Genomic DNA, 18,573 nt, shown 5'->3' on the forward strand with positions numbered 1-18,573 from the left:
GCCTGACCTTGCGTATGTGATCAACTGCGGCTGTGGTGGCCAGCGGGGGAGTTTGATCCAGGCATGAGAGTTGGTGATCCCTGGCAGTGAGAACTTGGAACCGCAGAGAAAATGCTCACAGAGCTACATCGGACAAGGCAGGGGCGCGAGAGAGGTGTGGTGAGGCCTGCCGCTTGTTTTGGGTGAGGCATCTACTAACTCACTAGTTTTTAAAGTGTGGGCTGAGCAGATCCCTCAGTCTCAGACTCCTACAGAGGGCGTAGGACCGGCCCGCAAGACTAAAAACAACTGTGTGTCGTCTCTACATATAGCCCCCTTCAGAACATCGGCGGCCCGTGTGAGGAGGCAGTGACGCAGGTCGCGAAAAGATACTGAGCTGTAGCCCTACAGCGATCTTCACCATATTTAGAAGGGGACCCCAAGCAGCCCAAACGTGGCAGTACACAACAGTTAGTTATAGGGTGACCAGAGTGTGCATATCCCATACCTCATTTATCCCCTGCATGAATGCTCTGCAAGGGCCCCCCATACAACACACCACGAGCTACTATTGAATCATGATTGTGTGTGGCACGAGCAGTGAGATGCTTACTGTTGGGACCCATAACAAATCATACCCTCCTAGTAAATGACCTGGAAGCTTATTGGGGAATAACTCCACTGCTACTATTGATTAGACTTGGGGGTCGTTAAGAGCACCTAACATCGCTGTCAACAAGCTTCCTTAATTGGGGCGAGTGTGAAGAAACATCCTGAAAAAGAACACTGGGAGCCATTGCCGCCTGCCTGGCTATGTTTTGATGTCGAAACACCAGGATCTTGGCTGGGGGTTAGGAGCAAGCAGTGAGAAACCAGACAGCCCGCCTGGGATATTCTTGGTGGCCCTGGGCTCGCAGCAGTGATTACTGTGCTTCCCTTTCTGCCCCCCCCTATACCAATTGACTATTGCCAGGGGCACTGCTAAAGACCAACTAATACATGCTGACCGGAGGCAAAGGAGTGTAAAATGCACATCAAGATAAATATGCAGTCTGAAAAAACTCCGGGAACAGGAGAGACTCTAGAACAGAGAACTAAGGACTAGGCATCCCCGGAGAACGAGCCGCTCACACACTACAATATAATGAAGGAGATACAGGGAGTGCACACCTCGACAGATACCAGAATAGATTCAGTCACAACGAAGGTCACGCTAGCGAGAGCTGAGCTGCGCAAAATGGGCTATCAAATGATGGAAGCGGAAGAATCTACTGCCACCCTTCAAGTCTACACAGTGACACTAAAGGCTTAAGTCAGCGAGCTACAAGCCAACACCAAGACTCTATAGGCTAGGCTGGAAGACTGTAAAGGCTGATCGAGAGTCAAGTCAAGTCAAGTCAAGAGATTTATATAGCACGCTACATACCCATAGGGTCTCAAGGCGCTTGAGGAAGGGTGGGTAATTATTTGTCGAATATCCAAGTTTTAAGTTGCTTTCTGAATGCTAGGTGGTTCTGAGTAAGGCGAAGGTGAGTGGGAAGTGAGTTCCAGGTTTTAGCTGCCAGGTAGGAGAAGGATCTTCCTCCCATGGTGGTTTTGTTGATGCGAGGTACAGTGGCAAGGGCTTGTTTGGAGGATCGAAGCTGACGGGGAGGGGTGTAGAAGGACAGTCGTGTGTTGAGGCATTCGGGTCCAAGTTCGTAAAGTGCTTTGTGTGCGTGGGTTAGGAGGCGGAAGGTAATCCTCTTATTTACGGGGAGCCAGTGGAGGTTTTTCAGGTGACCAGAGATGTGTTCTTTGCGCGGGATGTCTAGTATGAGCCTGGCTGAAGCGTTCTGGATGCGTTGGAGTTTTTTCTGGAGTTTAGCGGTGGTACCGGCGTATAGGGTGTTTCCGTAGTCCAGGCGGCTCGTGACCAGTGCGTGGGTGACCGATTTTCTAGTTTCGGTGGGGATCCAGCGAAATGTTTTTTTGAGCATGCGAAGAATGTTGAAGCAGGATGATGAAACGGCATTGACTTGTCTGGTCATCGAGAGTGAGGAGTCCAGGATGACGCCCAGGTTTCGTGCGTGGTCCGTCGGGATGGGTGCTTTTCCAAGGGCCTCTGGCCACCAAGAGTCATCCCAGGCGGAGGGGGAGGTGCCTAAGATGAGGACTTCTGTTTTGTCTGAGTTCAGTTTCAGACGGCTGTGCTTCATCCACTCGGCTACTTCTTTCATTCCTTCGTGTAAGTTGGTTTTGGCGGTGTTAGGGTCTTTGGTTAGTGAGAGGATCAGTTGAGTGTCGTCAGCGTAGGAGATGATGTTGAGATTGTGTTGGCGAGCGATGGCCGCAAGGGGGCTCATGTAAACGTTGAAGAGGGTGGGGCTGAGTGACGATCCTTGTGGCACGCCGCAGATGACTTCAGAGGCCTCTGACTTGAATGGTGGGAGGCGGACTCTCTGGGTTCTTCCGGTGAGGAACGAGGTGATCCATTCCAGTGCTTTTCCTTGGATTCCGACGTTTCTGAGGCGCTGTAGAAGGGTGCTATGACAGACTGTGTCGAAGGCAGCGGAGAGGTCGAGGAGGATGAGGGCGACTGTGTCTCCATTGTCCAGTAGAGTTCGAATGTCGTCTGTTGCTGCGATGAGGGCGGTCTCAGTGCCGTGTTTGGCTCGGAAGCCGGACTGTGAGGAGTCGAGGGATTTGTTGGTTTCGAGGAAGGTGGCGAGTTGGTTGTTGACAGTTTTCTCGATGACTTTGGCCGGGAATGGAAGAAGCGAGATGGGGCGGTAGTTTTTGAGTTCGGTGGGGTCAGCTGTGGGTTTTTTCAGAAGGGCGCTGAGTTCAGCGTGTTTCCAGCTTTCCGGGAAGGTGGCGGAGTTGAGGGAGCAGTTGATGACATCTCGGAGGTGTGGTGCTATGATGGAGTCTGCTTTGTTGAAGATGTGGTGAGGGCATGGGTCAGTTGGGGATCCTGAGTGGATGGAGTTCATCAGGCGGATGGTGTCCTCAGTGGAGATTGGGTTCCAGTCGTTTAGGATGTTCAAGGGGGGTGAAGGTCCTGCAGCAGGTTGGGTGGGTTGGTCTCCAGGTCGGTTGTCGAAGCTGTTGTGGATGTCAGTGATTTTGTTGTGGAAGAAGGAAGCTAGGGAGTCGCAGAGGGCTTGGGAGGGGGTGATGTCGTTGGAGTTGGCTGATGGGTTGGTAAATTCTTTGACGATGTTGAATAATTCCTTGCTGTTGTGGGCATTGTTATCTAGTCGGTCTTTGAATGCGGCTTTCTTGGCAGACCGGATTAGTTGGTGGTGTATGCGGGTGGCGTTTTTGAAGGCGTCCCTGGTGCTGGTGTTTGGGTCTTTTTTCCAGGCCTTCTCGAGGGAGCGACAGAGGTTCTTCGATTTCTTAAGATCATCGTTGAACCAGGAGGCTTTTTTGCTGCCTAGTTTGATTTGACGTTTTTTCAACGGTGCTAGGATGTCGGCGCTGTTGGATAGCCATTGGGTGAGGTTAATGGCTGCTTGGTCGGGGTTTGAGGAGTGGGCGGGGGGGTTTAGAAGAAGCGATGAGGAGATCTGGTCGATGGTGATTTTGTTCCAGTTTCTTCGCAGGGTGGGTTGAGGATGGTTGTGGATTGTGGTCTTATTGTAGATAAAGTGAACGCAGCTGTGGTCCGGCCAATGAAGAGCTGTGGTGTGACTGAATGAGACATGTTTGCTGGAGGTGAAGATGGGGTCGAGTGTGTGACCTGCAATGTGGGTGGGGGTAGTGACGAGTTGTTTGAGTCCGAGGTTGGCGAGATTGTCCAGAAGGGTGGTGGTGCTGCTGTCATTGTTCTTTTCCAGGTGAAAATTGAGGTCTCCCAATAGAATGTAGTCCTCGGAGGGGAGGGCGTGTGGGGTGATGAATTCAGTGATGTCGTCACTGAATTGTGCACGGGTCCTGGGGGCCGGTAGAGGAGGGTGCCCCTGAGTGTGGTCTTGGGGTCGGTGTGGATCTGGAAGTGGAGGTGTTCGGCGCTGGCAAGGTTGACGTCGGAGCTGGTTGAGATGCGGATGGAGTTCTTATGGACGATAGCGATGCCTCCTCCTGTTTGCTTGATGCGGTCCTTACGGATGATCTTGTATCCTTCCGGGATGGCAATGGTGATGTCTGGGGCTGAAGAGGCATTCATCCAAGTTTCTGTTAGGAAGGCGACGTCCGGTGAGATGGTGTCTAGTAAATTCCAGAGGTCGATGGTGTGTCTGTGGACCGAGCGGGTGTTGAGCAGGATGCATTTAAGGTGGTTGGTGTCAGGTCTCTGTTTGGTGTTGGTGGATGAGGAGTTGGTTTTGGTGCCGTCGAACTTGCAGGAGTAGCAAGAGAAGGGTCCATGGGTGTGTCCAGGAGCGGCTTGGACGCAGATGGGGGAACGGCCGGGGTTAAGGGCTAGGAGGGTGGTGGCATCGTAAGTGATGCGAGAGGGCTGGGCATAGCGGGAACCAGGGGGTCTGGCGCTGGGCGCGGTCCAGGCGCCGACGGGCGTAGATGGGCTTACCTTTGGCGCGACTGGGGTGCGATCGCTGCGCGTGAACGCTGCGCGCAAATGCTTCTGTCATAAGTGGATATTGGAAGGGGAGGGGCGAGGCAGGCTCAGCTGGGAGGCGGGAGCGTGATTGGAGGGACGGGCTTGGGCGTCACAAGAGGCAAATGGCTGCAACAATAACAAAAACTTAATGCAGGGAGAGGTTGGGGCGAGCAGTGGAGCGCTATTACAAAAACATATATTTTACTAATGAAATGGCTGAGACAAAGTAGCGCTATGAACACAGCACATTCAAAGTAACAAGCGGCGCTATGAAATTGAGCACAGTGCAATGAAATAAAGCAGCAAAGCAGCGCTGAGGACAGAGCACGTTAAATACACAATGCGGCGCTATGGTAGTACAGCTGGAAGAATGCAAAGATCACAAGCAGCGTAGGAGTAGCGCTACGATACCCAGGAGGACAGAGGGGAGCAACCGGATCTTCACATAGTTGTAGTTGCAGAACACTCTGAGGGGCCTGGGGTCAACCTGTTTGTTGAGGACCTCATACAAAAAATCTTGCAGCCATGTGGCCTTTCCAAGTACTTCCCAGTGGAGCGTGACCATCAAGTCCCCGGGAACCCAACTGCATTCAGGAGCACCTCCTAGTCTGATAATAGCCAGAATCTTCAACTACTGGGACCAAGATGTCATTTTTAACGGCTCGCAGAGTCCCATCACTTACCTATGACAATGCTACCATTACTTTCTTTCCAGATTTAAGGCTCCGGTGCAAAGATTGAATCACAGCTTTCTTGAAGTTAAGAGAGCCCTGAGAGACTGTGAAATAAAATACTCCCCAGGCAGCAGAAACGAGGGTACGAAACGTAGGGACAGCAGAGTGACATTGGAAGTCAGCAGGAGCGAAGCAGCTCTCCATGAACAGATGAGACCGGAGAGCCGGCATGCTGACAGAAAACTATTCCTGGAGTAACTGTACACTATCTGTTAATGAACTACATACGCCAGTCATCATGACCGTCCCGCCTGCATTGACATTCTCATGACTCACCATGTATAGAGTAACTGTTGGGTCAGACAGCTTACGTATGAAGCAGCACTGACTTGGTAAAAACATTTCTTTTATTTTGGAGTAGCGAACGAGGGACACTTAGGAATTGGCCTTGGCCGCCTCTATCTGAACATGTTATGTTGGGCGAAAGGCGCTCTGCAAAGTTGGGGGTTACAGGGAGTTTAGGTCTACCATGTAGGGAGGCATGGAGGGGTCATTTGTTGGGGATTTGCTTGGTTTTGCTTTTTATGATCTTGTTTCAATGTTTTATGTGTTGCACACTGTCATTGACATGGTCTAGATTTCCTCGCCCGAGTCCTGGTTGTGGCACCTGGCCACTCCCACCGCGGTCTGAGCTTACCCACTACCCATCCTCCATACACTCACAATGATGACTTTGATGGCTCTTAATATTAAAATAGTATCCTGAAATGTAAACGGACTAGTGGACAAACTCAAAAGAGAGGTAGTATTACAGGAGAGTCATCTCAAGGGTAATACCTATTGAAGATTGGACAGGTGGGGATATAAAATGATAGTCCATTCTGGATGTACCACAGGATCCAGAGGGGTGGGCACCCTGATGCCAAAATCTCTGCCATTCACAGTGCAGAACACTTGGTAAGATCGATATGGAAGATATGCTGCACTTTCTGGAAGATGGGAGTATAACATGCTGAATATCATATCAGAATATGTTCTCCACAGGCTACATGATGCGCCTTTCTCAGAGTTAAGTGCTCTCCTTTTACTACTCCCAGATGGCGTACTAATATTGGCTGGAGATTTTAATGCAGCTCACTGTGAGACTAAGGACTGTTGGCCTCCTTGGCAGACTGGATCTTCCAGACATCCTCTAGTTGACTTTTTGGTGGCCCTTGAACTCGTTGATATATGGCGTGTCCGCAACCCAGTAAAGCTACAATACACATTCAACTCGGGAGCCCAGGACAGCCTCTCAGGAATTGATTACATTCTCACGCTGTCCCACCTATGCCCTCACTTTTGGAAGGTTTGTCATCTCGCCTGGGGAATATCTTGCCACTCCCCAGTCTGCATGGTTTATGGTATACCTGACTGAGGCAACCACCAATGAGTTGTAATTAACCCCTGGTATCTAAAGGTTCCCCATATCCATGTGGAACTCTCTATAACTATGGAAAACTACTTCAAGGAAAATGAGAGTTCAGTAGACTTGACACAGACCCTATGGGAAGCATATAAGGCTGTCTTAAACAGCCTGGGGTTCTCATTGATTGTGGAACATAAAAAGAAAAAAAAGGGGCCCGTTTAGAGACACTTGAGCATGAAATCCATGACTTGGAATCTGAGCTTACAAATGCCGACCAGGTGAGCATGCAACACCGCCTTACCTTGAAACAGAAGGAATACAAGTATGTTGCCACAGAATCAGCTAAAGCCTACTATCTCGCTACACAATATCACCTCTACGAGATGGGTGAGAGGGCTGGGAAGCTCATGGCCAGGCTTGACGGAAAGGAAAGGGCAAATCGGTGGGTGCTTTAAATAGTAACTGATAAAGGGGAGCGAGTGAAGGATAGACAGGGAATGGCAAATGCCTTTGCGGCCTACTACACACAATTATACTCCCCAAGACTTACGACCATTGCTGATGAACCGCATGAACTGTCAGATACTCAACTCCCAAGCCTTTACCACTCGGAAGAATGCATTACGAAGGATAAAATAGTGAAGGTAATCCGTGACCTGAATTCTGGTAAGGCAGTGGGACCCAGTAGCCTCCCTATTGAGCTTTACAAGCTTACAGCACCTACAATTGCTCCCCATCTCCTCAAAATGTTTATAGAAAGCCAAAAAGCAGGCTCCTTACCCAGAAAACAGAGAATGTCCAACATAGTTGTTACACACAAAGACAGCAAATTGCTGGAAGACTGTGCCTCAGCCAAGCCTTTTCTGCTTTTAAATGCAGGGGTTAAAATTCTAGCTAAGCTATTGGCCTTGGGATTGGTCCCAGTGGCCAGGATCCTAATCCATCCGAATCAGTCAGACTTCATGCTGGGGCACAGAACCGCTCTTAGTTTGCGGTGCCTACATGGTGTCTTGGGACACAAGGATTTATGAGTATGCTCTTGTGCTCTTGCTGGATGCAGGAATGGCCTTCGATACCGTTGAGTGGCCACTTATCTTCGAGGTCTGATACGGTTCGGCTTCTGCCCGCGTTTTCTGTCATGGGTGCGGCTCTACTATACTGACCCTTTGGCTCAGGTAACGGTGAATGGAGGCACCTCATCGGTGTTCCGGCTCTAATGTAGCACACATCAGGGATGTCCATTCTTCCCCTTAATATTTGCCCCCTAGTTCTGGAGCCACTCGCGGCTTGGATATGCGGTGACCTCCTGATTAGAGAGCTTTGATTGCAGAGGACTGGAAGGACAAAATCTCCCTTTAAGCAGATGAAATCTTACTTTATGTCTCGGATCTAGTTCACACCCTTGATAGAATTATGCATGTATTCACTCTGTTCCGTCAGTACTCTGGGTGTACCATTAATTGGAACAATTCCCTGCTCTATCTCCTTCACGGAAATGGACCGCATTTGCCAAGCAAATGTGCCACGAGTGTCGTTGTGGAGGAGTTCAGTTATTTAGAAATCTATATCACCACAGATTTAAGCGTCTTCCATGCTCACCATCTAGATCCCTCTCTAGCATATCTGCGGGGAGATGTTCAGCATTGGAGGGTCCTGCCTCTGTCGCTTCTGGGTAAAGCTCCTTTATTTAAAATGATAGAGCTACCCCATTTTCTTTATGCCCTTGAGAACACGCCCTACCCAGTCCCAACATCCTATTTCCAGACTATTGATCAAGAAACTAGAATACTACTCTGGGATGGGGGACCCACGAGAATAGCCGCCAAAACATTGGCAAGGAGCTGGTATGATGGTGGTATTGCCCTACCATAAATACAGAAATATTACTGGGTGGCACAACTTATAACCATGAACCACTGGGTTTACCTTCCTGATCTGGAACCAACTTACTGCATGGACCCAAGTCTTACATCCTTCCCAAGTCCCATGGCAGTCACCCTCAATCTTTGTCACAAAACATTAACTACACTGGGTTGGCGAGGTGGGATTACACTGGTCACTCCCCTGTGGAACATTGCACAACCAGGCACATTGGGGATACATCCAGAATTTAACAAATGGGACCTCATTGGCCTTGCAAGGTTGGGAGATCTATAGACACTGGATAGAGCTATTCCATTCGCTGACTTGCAGGCTGAATATCAACTGGCACCCTCTGAGGCCTACAGACACCTGCAAATCTAACATGCACTGCAAAGGGCATTGGGGAAAGGGGAGGAGCTCCCCGAATCATCCCCGTTCGAGGATAGACTATTAACTGACAATAAGCCCAAAAATGTGGTTTCCCTTACTTACCGCAAGCTAATCAACAACTCACCCGAAACCCTGATGCAACTGCGGGAACACTGGTAGCGAGACCATGAGGGCCTGGAGGATGACAAGTAGCCAGAGGCCTTGGCATCCCCTTAGGAGGTGGCTTTATGATCTAGGTTTAGTCTAGTGCACCTGAAAATACTGGATAGGTGCTACTATGCATGCACTAACCTTTTGAAGATAGACAGGGCAACCGCAATGTGTCTTAGGAAATGTGGCCAGATAGGCACATTTTACCACATGATATAGAGCTGAGCGGACATACAGGGTTACTGGCAATCAGTGGTGGCTTGTCTGAAGGATATTTGTGGGAGTAAAATGGAGGTCTCCCCAAAGTGGTGTCTGTTGGGAAGAAACTGATCTCACCCGCATGATCCAGATCTGGATGACTTTGAGGCAAATGGTGGCTAAACGCTATATTGCTCGTGTTTGGAGAGCTAAACAGCTGCTTTAACTGAATGATTGGAAGTTGGATATGGATTGGTGTATGCTTGCGGGAAGGGTGGTCCATGAGAGCTGGGGCTGTCCAGGGTAAATTGACCAAAATATGGGGAAATGGAACGATCATAGGGACGGATTATGCCCCCCCTGTGGAATTGGGGGAGCTGATCTTTAGTGCCAGAGGCCTCCCGGGCACCACTAATGTTCAGTAAACTGTTTATGTGTTGGGCGGGTGGTGGTGGTGGGGGCAGGGGTCGCTAAAAATCACAGGGAGAATGATTTCAATTGGTTGTGTCTTGAAGCTGAACTATATCATGTTTATTTGCAATAAAACGATTTATTAAAAAAAACACACACACTACTGTACTGCGGTATTATAGTCAATGCCTGAATCTTCAATAAAGTTTATAAGCTGGATCATTGTTTGATGGTGAAGTTTTAGTCAGCTGAATGACAGAAGCTCCTGGAGATCCAGCAAGAGGCCTGGCAAGGAACTCTAAGCACAGATAATTATAGCCTTTTTCAGCAATGGAAATGTTCTCAAGCAGGATGTGCATTCATTATATGAGTAAACACTCCTTCTTGGTACACTGATAACTATTGTTAAACAGTGCACTCTTCCAACCACAGATGCAACCTGCCAGAAAGAGAACAGCATAATTCACTCCCTAGTCTCCCTATGCCATGCAGAGTTGATCTCGGCACACTAGCTTTAGTTATTAGTCACTGAAGCTTGAGCATGTATTAGAGTGGAGCAATGTGTTCATGTGTATGGGAAAAATGGAGATGATTTAGTTGTTTTCGTTTATGGCCTACGGATCACATTATGGAATCCCAATTTACCTGTAATTTCGGGGCAAAAGTATCACATTGGTATTTCTGGCCCCCTTAGTAGAAGGGCCTTAATGGGCAGTCTTCTTAATATAGAAGTTGGTTGAGATTTTAGGTAGGAATCACCTCATATTCCATGTCCAGATCCTCACTTAATTCATAACAGATTTTAGGTATGTTTCATCACAGGTTACCATTTGGGTTAGAGATTTGCGGTCTTCACTATGAAAGTTTCCAGTTGCGAGTTATCATAGACTCAAGGCCAGTGTTTGGAATAGAATGATAACTGGTGCCCAAAGCCCTTCTCAGAAACACGTGCCCAAGGCTTTTTTCGTTATAACACATTTTTATTGGGTTTTATATCACCAAATAAAGTACAGAAACAGTCGCATTTCACTTACACAGTATAATCAGCTTTGGAAAAAAAAACATCAACCAGTCAATCCATAGTAAGCCCCTCCCCACCTCCTCCAGATCTTGTCATGATTCAGTTGATAGCCCTCCATTCCGCTAGGGTTGAGGAGTTCCATCACCAAGCAACGCACCAGTCCACTCCCGCCCTCCATTCCGCTAGGGTTGAGGAGTTCCATCACCGAGCAACGCACCAGTCCACTACCGCCCTCCATTCCGCTAGGGTTGAGGAGTTCCATCACCAAGCAACGCACCAGTCCACTCCCGCCCTCCATTCCGCTAGGGTTGAGGAGTTCCATCACCGAGCAACGCACCAGTCCACTCCCGCCCTCCATTCCGCTAGGGTTGAGGAGTTCCATCACCAAGCAACGCACCAGTCCACTCCCGTCCTCCATTCCGCTAGGGTTGAGGAGTTCCATCACCGAGCAACGCACTAGTCCACTCCCGCCCTCCATTCAGCTAGTATTGAGGAGTTCCATCGCCGAGCAATGTCCCTCCTAGTCACCAGTGTGGCGACACCCACAAATGTTAGGTCAGCCCACCTCATCCACCATACCCATCAGGGCCACCCTGGGGTCAGATCAAGGACTCACTCCAAAATCCGAGAGCTCATTGCACACTTGCTGCCAGTACACAGATATGATGTGGCAACCCTAGACTACATGTTAGAAATCGGTCGGAGCGCAGAACAAAAGAAAGTTGGATGGGGAATCCTGCCAGCCGGCCAATGCTTTTATACATTGGTGCGCTAACTACCAACACTGCGTAGTCTTGAATCGACAACATGGTTCTTCCACCCACGATTTGACACTCCTCTGGCCCGTTAAGTCATGCAGGTTTCTCTCTCAGAGTATCACAGTTTGACAGATTGGAAAGAAAGATTGCAACTGAATGCCGATTATCACGGCTTTAAAGTATAGGTTGTTTAGACAGATACAGAGTACAAGTATGGATTGGCAGACATTCAAAAACAACTGTCTCACGGTTGTGGTGTGGATTGTCACAAATTCCAGCTATAGTTAAATACAAATTTCAGATGTGCATTGTCGCATATCCCAGGCATATTTAGTTTCCAAAAAAGTGTTATTAAAGATCCCTAACACAGTCTCTCAAACTTTCAGGCTACACAGTCACGGATTCCAGGGCTTCATTTGTGCAGACAGTGGGCATGGACATTTATTTTGGGGACCAGCAATGATCTTTTTTTCAGCAGGCTTTGATCCAGAGCAAGAGAAAGAAGGGCTGAAAAGGAACAGAGGAAAAAAGAAAAAAGTAGGATAATGGTGACATAGGGCGAAAGATGGGAATAAAAAAATAACATTCAAGCGCGGGATAGACAGGAATTATATTGTGCTGGAATAAAGACTCTTGAGATGAAATGTAGACTCTATAGATTTGCTTTTCTGCAATCTCGACATTTGGCATCCTTGTCAGCAGATCCCCAAAGAAAACTTTGGATCCCTGCACTTATTTATTGTTATTAATGAGTCCCTGATAACAGGGCCCCACTATCACAGATTCGGCCTGGGGGCTGATGTGTTAGGAAACGAGGCTGAAGCAAAGATTCGTAGACTGAGAATCAACCCGCATAGGAGAGGGGATTTCTCGCATTACCGAAGAAAAACATTGAACCTGTAATACCACACTTGGGATCCAAGGGAGTAATTCCCACCAGAGAATGTATCGCTCCCCATCTGAATATTCAAACTCATAAAAGATGCACTCTGCTAAAACCGGGGTTGTGTACTAAGTGCAAAGGGAAGGAATCCTTTTTAAGGACGAGACCCCTCACTCATTCAAGGGTGACATGCTTTATCATTGGGCTCTCTCCGCACATCGGGGCAGCAAGGTCCCAGATATGGGCTACGACTCTCCAGCGAGTGTAGTGGGTAGAGAGGAGCCGAGGTGTTTTCAGACAAAGGGATGCCACAAAGTAGTTTAGGTGAGTGAGGGGCAGAGTGCAGTGATAAAAGTGCATGATAGGTTACAACTATCTCAAGGGCTCAATGTATTTATTCTGTAGTGTCCTTAGATAGGATAAAAAAATAAGAGGACAGGAGGTTCAAAACAAATATACCCCCTTAAACATTGAACCTGCTCAGAGAGAAACTTGATGTCCTCCCATAAGTGCAGTGCAGGTTTCAATGTCTGGACACCTCCATGGGTGTTTCAGCTTACAGAAACAGGACATCTGCCCAGTGTGTATTTAGTAACCCTTGCGAAGCAGATTTATCCAGACACAAATGTTGGCAGGATAACAGGTGGAGCAAAACCACGAATTCTAGCAAGAAATCAGAATAGCAAATACATGAAACAGAATGAAGGGAGTAGCAGACAAAATGGAATTGAAGACCAGGTAAAGAACAGCTCTGGAATGCAAAGGCAAACTACATGGCTGCAGCAATTAATAAAGCCAAAGGATCACCTGCTAGCGAACATGAGGGCGCAGTTCAGTAACCTGCGGACAACCTGCATACAGAATATGTCATCCGGGAATTCTGAATGCTTCTCAAACAGCACAGCTCCCTTTACTTCAATGTACAAAGAGCAGAAGACATCTCAAGCATACAGTAAAGTAGCTTGGTATTTTATATGGAGACAGATTCTAAATCTTGCTCGGGCTATGGGAAGGGATCCTCATAATATTGTGAGATGCAAAATCACAACCTTCATCTTTTTGTGCCATCTGCCACAATTAGAGGCAAACCCTTCATCAAGCCGAAGGCGCCCATGGTGTTGTGCGATCTCGTTGAAAATCCTACATCTTGTGGTTTGTGGGAGAGGGTCCTCCACCATGTAGCAGCAGATCCTCAATAGCTTGGTGTGGGATCAGATGCCTTATCGTGGTATGGAATGCTGAAGCACATCCTCCATCTTTGTCAGGAATACACAAATAACAATATGTTTTGTAGTATCTTCTGGATCCATACAAACCAGCCAATGACATAACCAACTTTCCCTCCTAACCCTGATGTCAGAGTTCTTATATCCTTCCTTCCAGTTAATTACTTCCGGATGGCTACTTGTGATATTCAATCCATCCCTCACCAGGAAGGGGAAATCATCATAATATTTTTACATTGGTACAGATGCTAGAACTCATATGGTGGTTGCTAGTCTGCCCGTATTCTGTGTTGTATTGCAATGTTACTATGTTTAGTGTTTGGAATGTACAGAGCAGAGTGTATGAAAACGACTGTTAATAATCTTCAAAGAGACACTTCTACTTTTTAACCTCCAGAAAATTGAAGGGCATATTATGATCATCTAACTGTAGCCACCTAACCCTGAATTATGCAAATATAGAATAAACAACTAAACTGTGGGTGCCAGTGCCAGGGAAGTCCAATCACAGGGAGCCAGAGGTACTTGGAATGCATATTGATTCAAGGTTTCAAGTACAGGGAGGATACTTCCACATTCTTTACTGGAAAGTTACACCTTAAAAAGCTCTAAGCAATTCTCGTTCTAATCACCGCTCTTCTCTGGTCCCACAGCATCCCATCACGGACACCAACTTGGCACCGGATGGTCAGTACGTCCCAAGGATCATGTTCATTGGTGAGTTTCTTCTCAGCACCTAAGAAAGAGTGATCTCTGAGCAACACAGTTGATTTCTGTTATCAAGCTGCGATGCCCCATGCACATAATATGTGATGTTGTCCATTTGCAGAGGCCACAATTACTGAACTCATTCCACCTTGCATGCATAATCTCTCTACATGCGTTCTCCTCAATGCCATTTGTCACAAAACTACCAGAAGTACTAACATAGATATTCACTTCTGTTGGCAGTTCAAGAATAGGGTTGCTGAGGACAGACTAAACACGTACTCTATACTCTGCATCAGATAAGTCTGGTCATTAGCGAGTGCTTATTTCAAAAGGAGAACCCATTACAGATATCAACCAGCTGCAAATTACTAATGAAAAGCGGCCATATTTGTTCACTAAAAAAATCTCCATAAAGAAAACAGCATAATGGTACCTGGAAAGGCTTTGGAGGCTACAAGCACAGCACTAACCCATCCTTTCCAGACTACTCCACCCTCTGGCAAATCTACCTCTTAGTCATTCACTCTCATAGTTTTAATTAAACACGATCACAATAACACAATGGCTGCAGCTGCTTGCAGTCATTTGATCTAGGAATATACCACCATGAGTGGAAGAAGGGCAGCTTGGTAAACACGGTAGAGAATCGTCTACCTCACCATTCTAGTTTCTTTTTTTTCACAATTGTGTCTTTCTCTTGAAGATCCATCGCTGACTGTTCGCACCGACATCGCAGGCAGATATGGAAACAAACAATATACCTATGAGGCTGACGACATCCCAGAACGTAAGTCGAATCTGGTGGATAATTCCTTGATTGATCTGGGTGGTCGTTCCAAATGCAATGTGCTATAAAGGCTACAGCTATGAATGTCTGGATGACAGTGTACGAGGGCCCCCATTAGTAATATTCTTATTTGCGATAAGATGCTATTAACCAGTTTTATTACTTGTGTTGAAACGCTTTTGCTTCCAATCCATAGCATTCCCTCTGAATTACACTCCATTCACAGAGCCACAAGGTTGGATAGGAAAATGGGAGGCTTGTGGGAAACAAGCAAGAGCTTTGAGGCTTGTGCCCATTGACTAAAAATAGGGATGTTCTATCAAAAGTTTTCAATGAACTTGCATACAACAGAGCTCAACGCTGGGTTGTGTCAAGGAGACAATTCACAGAGAGTTCATAGAAAATAACTTTTTTTGCAATAGGTGGTTTGACCGCAGAGGTGTTGTTGGCTAGTGCATGTCTTAATATAGGTTTGAGGACTGATCTGTGTCTACCGCTTACTGAGCTTCAGTGTTTTCTGAACATGTGGAGAAAACATTTTTTGAGCTTTCCCATGAATGCACAGTGATTATGACCAGCCCAGCTGCTTGCAGAGAAACATCTTCAGTAGAGATAGAGTATCAAGACTTACTTCTGAATACAAGTCTCGTTCCAACCTTTTGGGCTACTTAGAAGTACGGCAAAGTAAAGGGTGGTGCAGTTAAAACAGGAGTCAGTGGTAGAGCCTTCTCCTGCTGGTGAAGTTCTATAGCAGGAAGAAAGTGGAGAAAGCATCAAAGTAGGTGAGGGGTCGCATAGATTAACCGACCTGATCCCAGTAGGTATCCTTCTGCCACTATCATTTCAGGGTGACTGGTAGGCTTTAAACTTTGGTGCTGAAGGCTAATTGACTACAACTACATTTGATCGATGGGTAGTTTGGCATTACTTTTAGCACTTAGGAAAAGTTGGTTGTTCTGGAGCAAACTTATGTTAGGAAACTGAGGGAGAATATTAATTCAATGGCAGACGGACACATATTTTAGAGCCTGCGCCTGGCTGTAAAAGTTGGTCATAGGTCAGTCGAGGAGTGTGTTAAAGTCCCAGGAATCATCTAAGCGTCCACGACCACCACTGGTCTTGCGGAAAGCAGATGGTGAAGAATATAGGTGATCCTGGAGAACCTTGCAGGGAGGTAGGCTTCCTTTACTGTGGTCAGTGGGAGAAAGGTGGAGCACAAGGTGACCTCTGCTACTTTGGTAAGAGAACGCATGAGTTTGCCATCACTGACGTTTAAGGCTGCACTGGGATTTGGTTGCATAATATTTGAACTGCTAGCAAGCTGAGGGAGAGGGTTGGGGTTCGCTTTCAAAACGTCTTTAGCATGGGCGCCGAGCACATACAGGAGACACCTGGCCTGCAGTTTGGATCCTCTCATTTGTGCTTAGTTAAATAATCCACAAATGTTTACTTTTCTCATTCAAAAACACAATGTAGTAATGAAATGTTAAATGGTGTGGCCAACCGCATTATGGCTTCTGTTTTCATTATGTCCATTTTCTGTGCAGTGATCACCAGCATGAAAAAGGCGAAGGTCCTTCTCCACACCGAACTCTAATGTGCCAGCGCCCCTGGTTAAGCCACCATCTGCCAGCAAGAGCCACATTGTACAAGCGCTGGGAAGAGATGTATGAGAAGCAGCCTATGAAGCCAGTCTATACAAAACCACCTACATATCCCTTACAAATGTAACCACTGATGAGGCACAACCTTGGCAAACTTTCTCTTATGCTGGTTCTTTGTTAAAGGGACCTCTTCTCCACCTCATGTCCCCCCCAGTAAAAAGAGTTCACCCATCACCCCATACATAACTGTGCTCAGCAGTAACAACCCAGCACCATACACCCAGCTCTTGTTCGAGTTTCCCCCCCTTTGGCACCAAGAAGTTCCTGGACGCATTCATATGCGTCTGGCCTTTTTTGGGGAGGAAACGAGGTCTTGTACAACTCTTTGCCAGGCAGTGTGTTATGTAGACCCCATCCTTGACAGAGGGTGACACGCACACTGCTCTGGTAGCCGTCGTACGCAGACCTCCCTTCGCAATAGATTGTAAATAAACCACACTGGGCAAGTGGTCTCAGATACACCCTCTTCGGCAGGAGTTGTACTCACAACACTGAGCAAAGATTGTACATATATAACCCAGGGCAGGGGGGCAAACAGTCAATGCCCTGGCCAGGAGGATGCCTCAATTGTTACTGAGAGCACTTGTACAGGCAGCAAGCACCCACGGCTGGTGTATCACCCACAACGTCCAGGTAATTGTCACATACAGGCAGGCAGGCAGTCTCTTAAATAAGTGTGTAACCTCTTTCCACCTCTATATCGAATATCCTTTTTAAGACCAGAGTTGCCCAATTTCCGCTCTTTTCTGTTGTGGTCTTTAGTCAAAGGGCTTCTTCAGGGTTTCAAGGTGATCTGCGTTCCAACCAGTCTTACACAAGCAATGGTGCCCGCGGACTCCAAACCCCATACACGGAATCTGCCACCATATGTGTTACATGATTTTTTTTTCTGCGTTTTTATATTTCTGAAAAATAAAGCTGAAAAACAACTGTGATGAGTCGGTCTCTTCCTTCTGCAGTCGGTGAGGTACTTTCATCACCCTGAGAAATACCGGTACGTACGTTTCCTTTCAGAGAAGGTTTTTCTTGAACGCCTCGAGTCTTTAATCAAACAAAAACTGTATTTCTGCATAACAACTCAAAGATCCTACAAAGTACGAGTGCTCAGTTTACAAAAACATAACACAGTGACTAAGGGAAAACTAATATTGAGAGAAAATGTGAAAAACCTTAGATAGTGCATTTATATTAGCTCCAAATCTTAGATACTCAAGGTCACGTGTTCATAGTTTCAATTAGTTAACAAGCACTGGCGTTGCCAATAGGTTTCGCATTTGGAAAGTTGGAGCTATTGGTTTTGTAAATGACATTTTATATTTATATATTGTTATTGACAATGCCAATAACGATATATAAATATAAAATGTCATTTACAAAACCAATAGCTTCAACTTTCCAAATGCGAAACCTATTGGCAACGCCAGTGCTTGTTTTCCTTTCTTTTACTTGCCTTTTTTTCTTTCTTAAAGGAAAGAGGCTTTGAGCTAATGCCAGACGGACTGATTTTGCTGCAGTTCCCTTCTGTGCCAGGGAGTACTATAGAAATGTGTGTTTTTTTTTTTTTAGACCAAAGAACTTTTTGCCTGTAGTACATTTCTTTTTTGATTGATGAGGGCTTGGCTTATTTGTTTTTTGAAAACCATGACACAACAAAACAGGAATTGCCTGAAGGCTGGCAACCAGAGGTATTGGGTTTGCCAATACTTGTTTTTATTGTGTAAAGTGTAAAAAGTGTAAAAGTGTGTTTCTTAAGCTAATGTTGGCATTTGATTCAGGGTTCAGAGTAATAAAATTCCATTGCAGATATCAACATTAGATTTTCTAGTCTAGTCCCTGTCGTGTTTTCATAATAACGTTGCTGCTGGTCAAAGAGTGGTACTTATGTAAAACCCCGGAAATTGTAC

General features: G+C 46.7%; 1 protein-coding gene across 1 annotated transcript in view; it reads left to right on the forward strand.

Annotated features, from left to right (window-relative positions):
• Positions 1-17,599, forward strand: part of LOC147731258 (anterior gradient protein 1-like) — a 56,193-nt gene extending 38,594 nt beyond the window's left edge. The window contains exons 6-8 of the mRNA XM_086956266.1: positions 14,161-14,224; positions 14,922-15,005; positions 16,553-17,599. Coding sequence (XP_086812392.1) covers positions 14,161-14,224; positions 14,922-15,005; positions 16,553-16,602 — 198 coding nt within the window. The 3' untranslated portion in view covers positions 16,603-17,599. The remainder of the gene's footprint in view (positions 1-14,160; positions 14,225-14,921; positions 15,006-16,552) is intronic.
• Positions 17,600-18,573: the final 974 nt, after the last annotated feature.

Source organism: Lissotriton vulgaris, chromosome 2_1, assembly GCF_964263255.1.
Source record: "Lissotriton vulgaris chromosome 2_1, aLisVul1.2, whole genome shotgun sequence".
NCBI classification, from domain to species: domain Eukaryota; kingdom Metazoa; phylum Chordata; class Amphibia; order Caudata; family Salamandridae; genus Lissotriton; species Lissotriton vulgaris.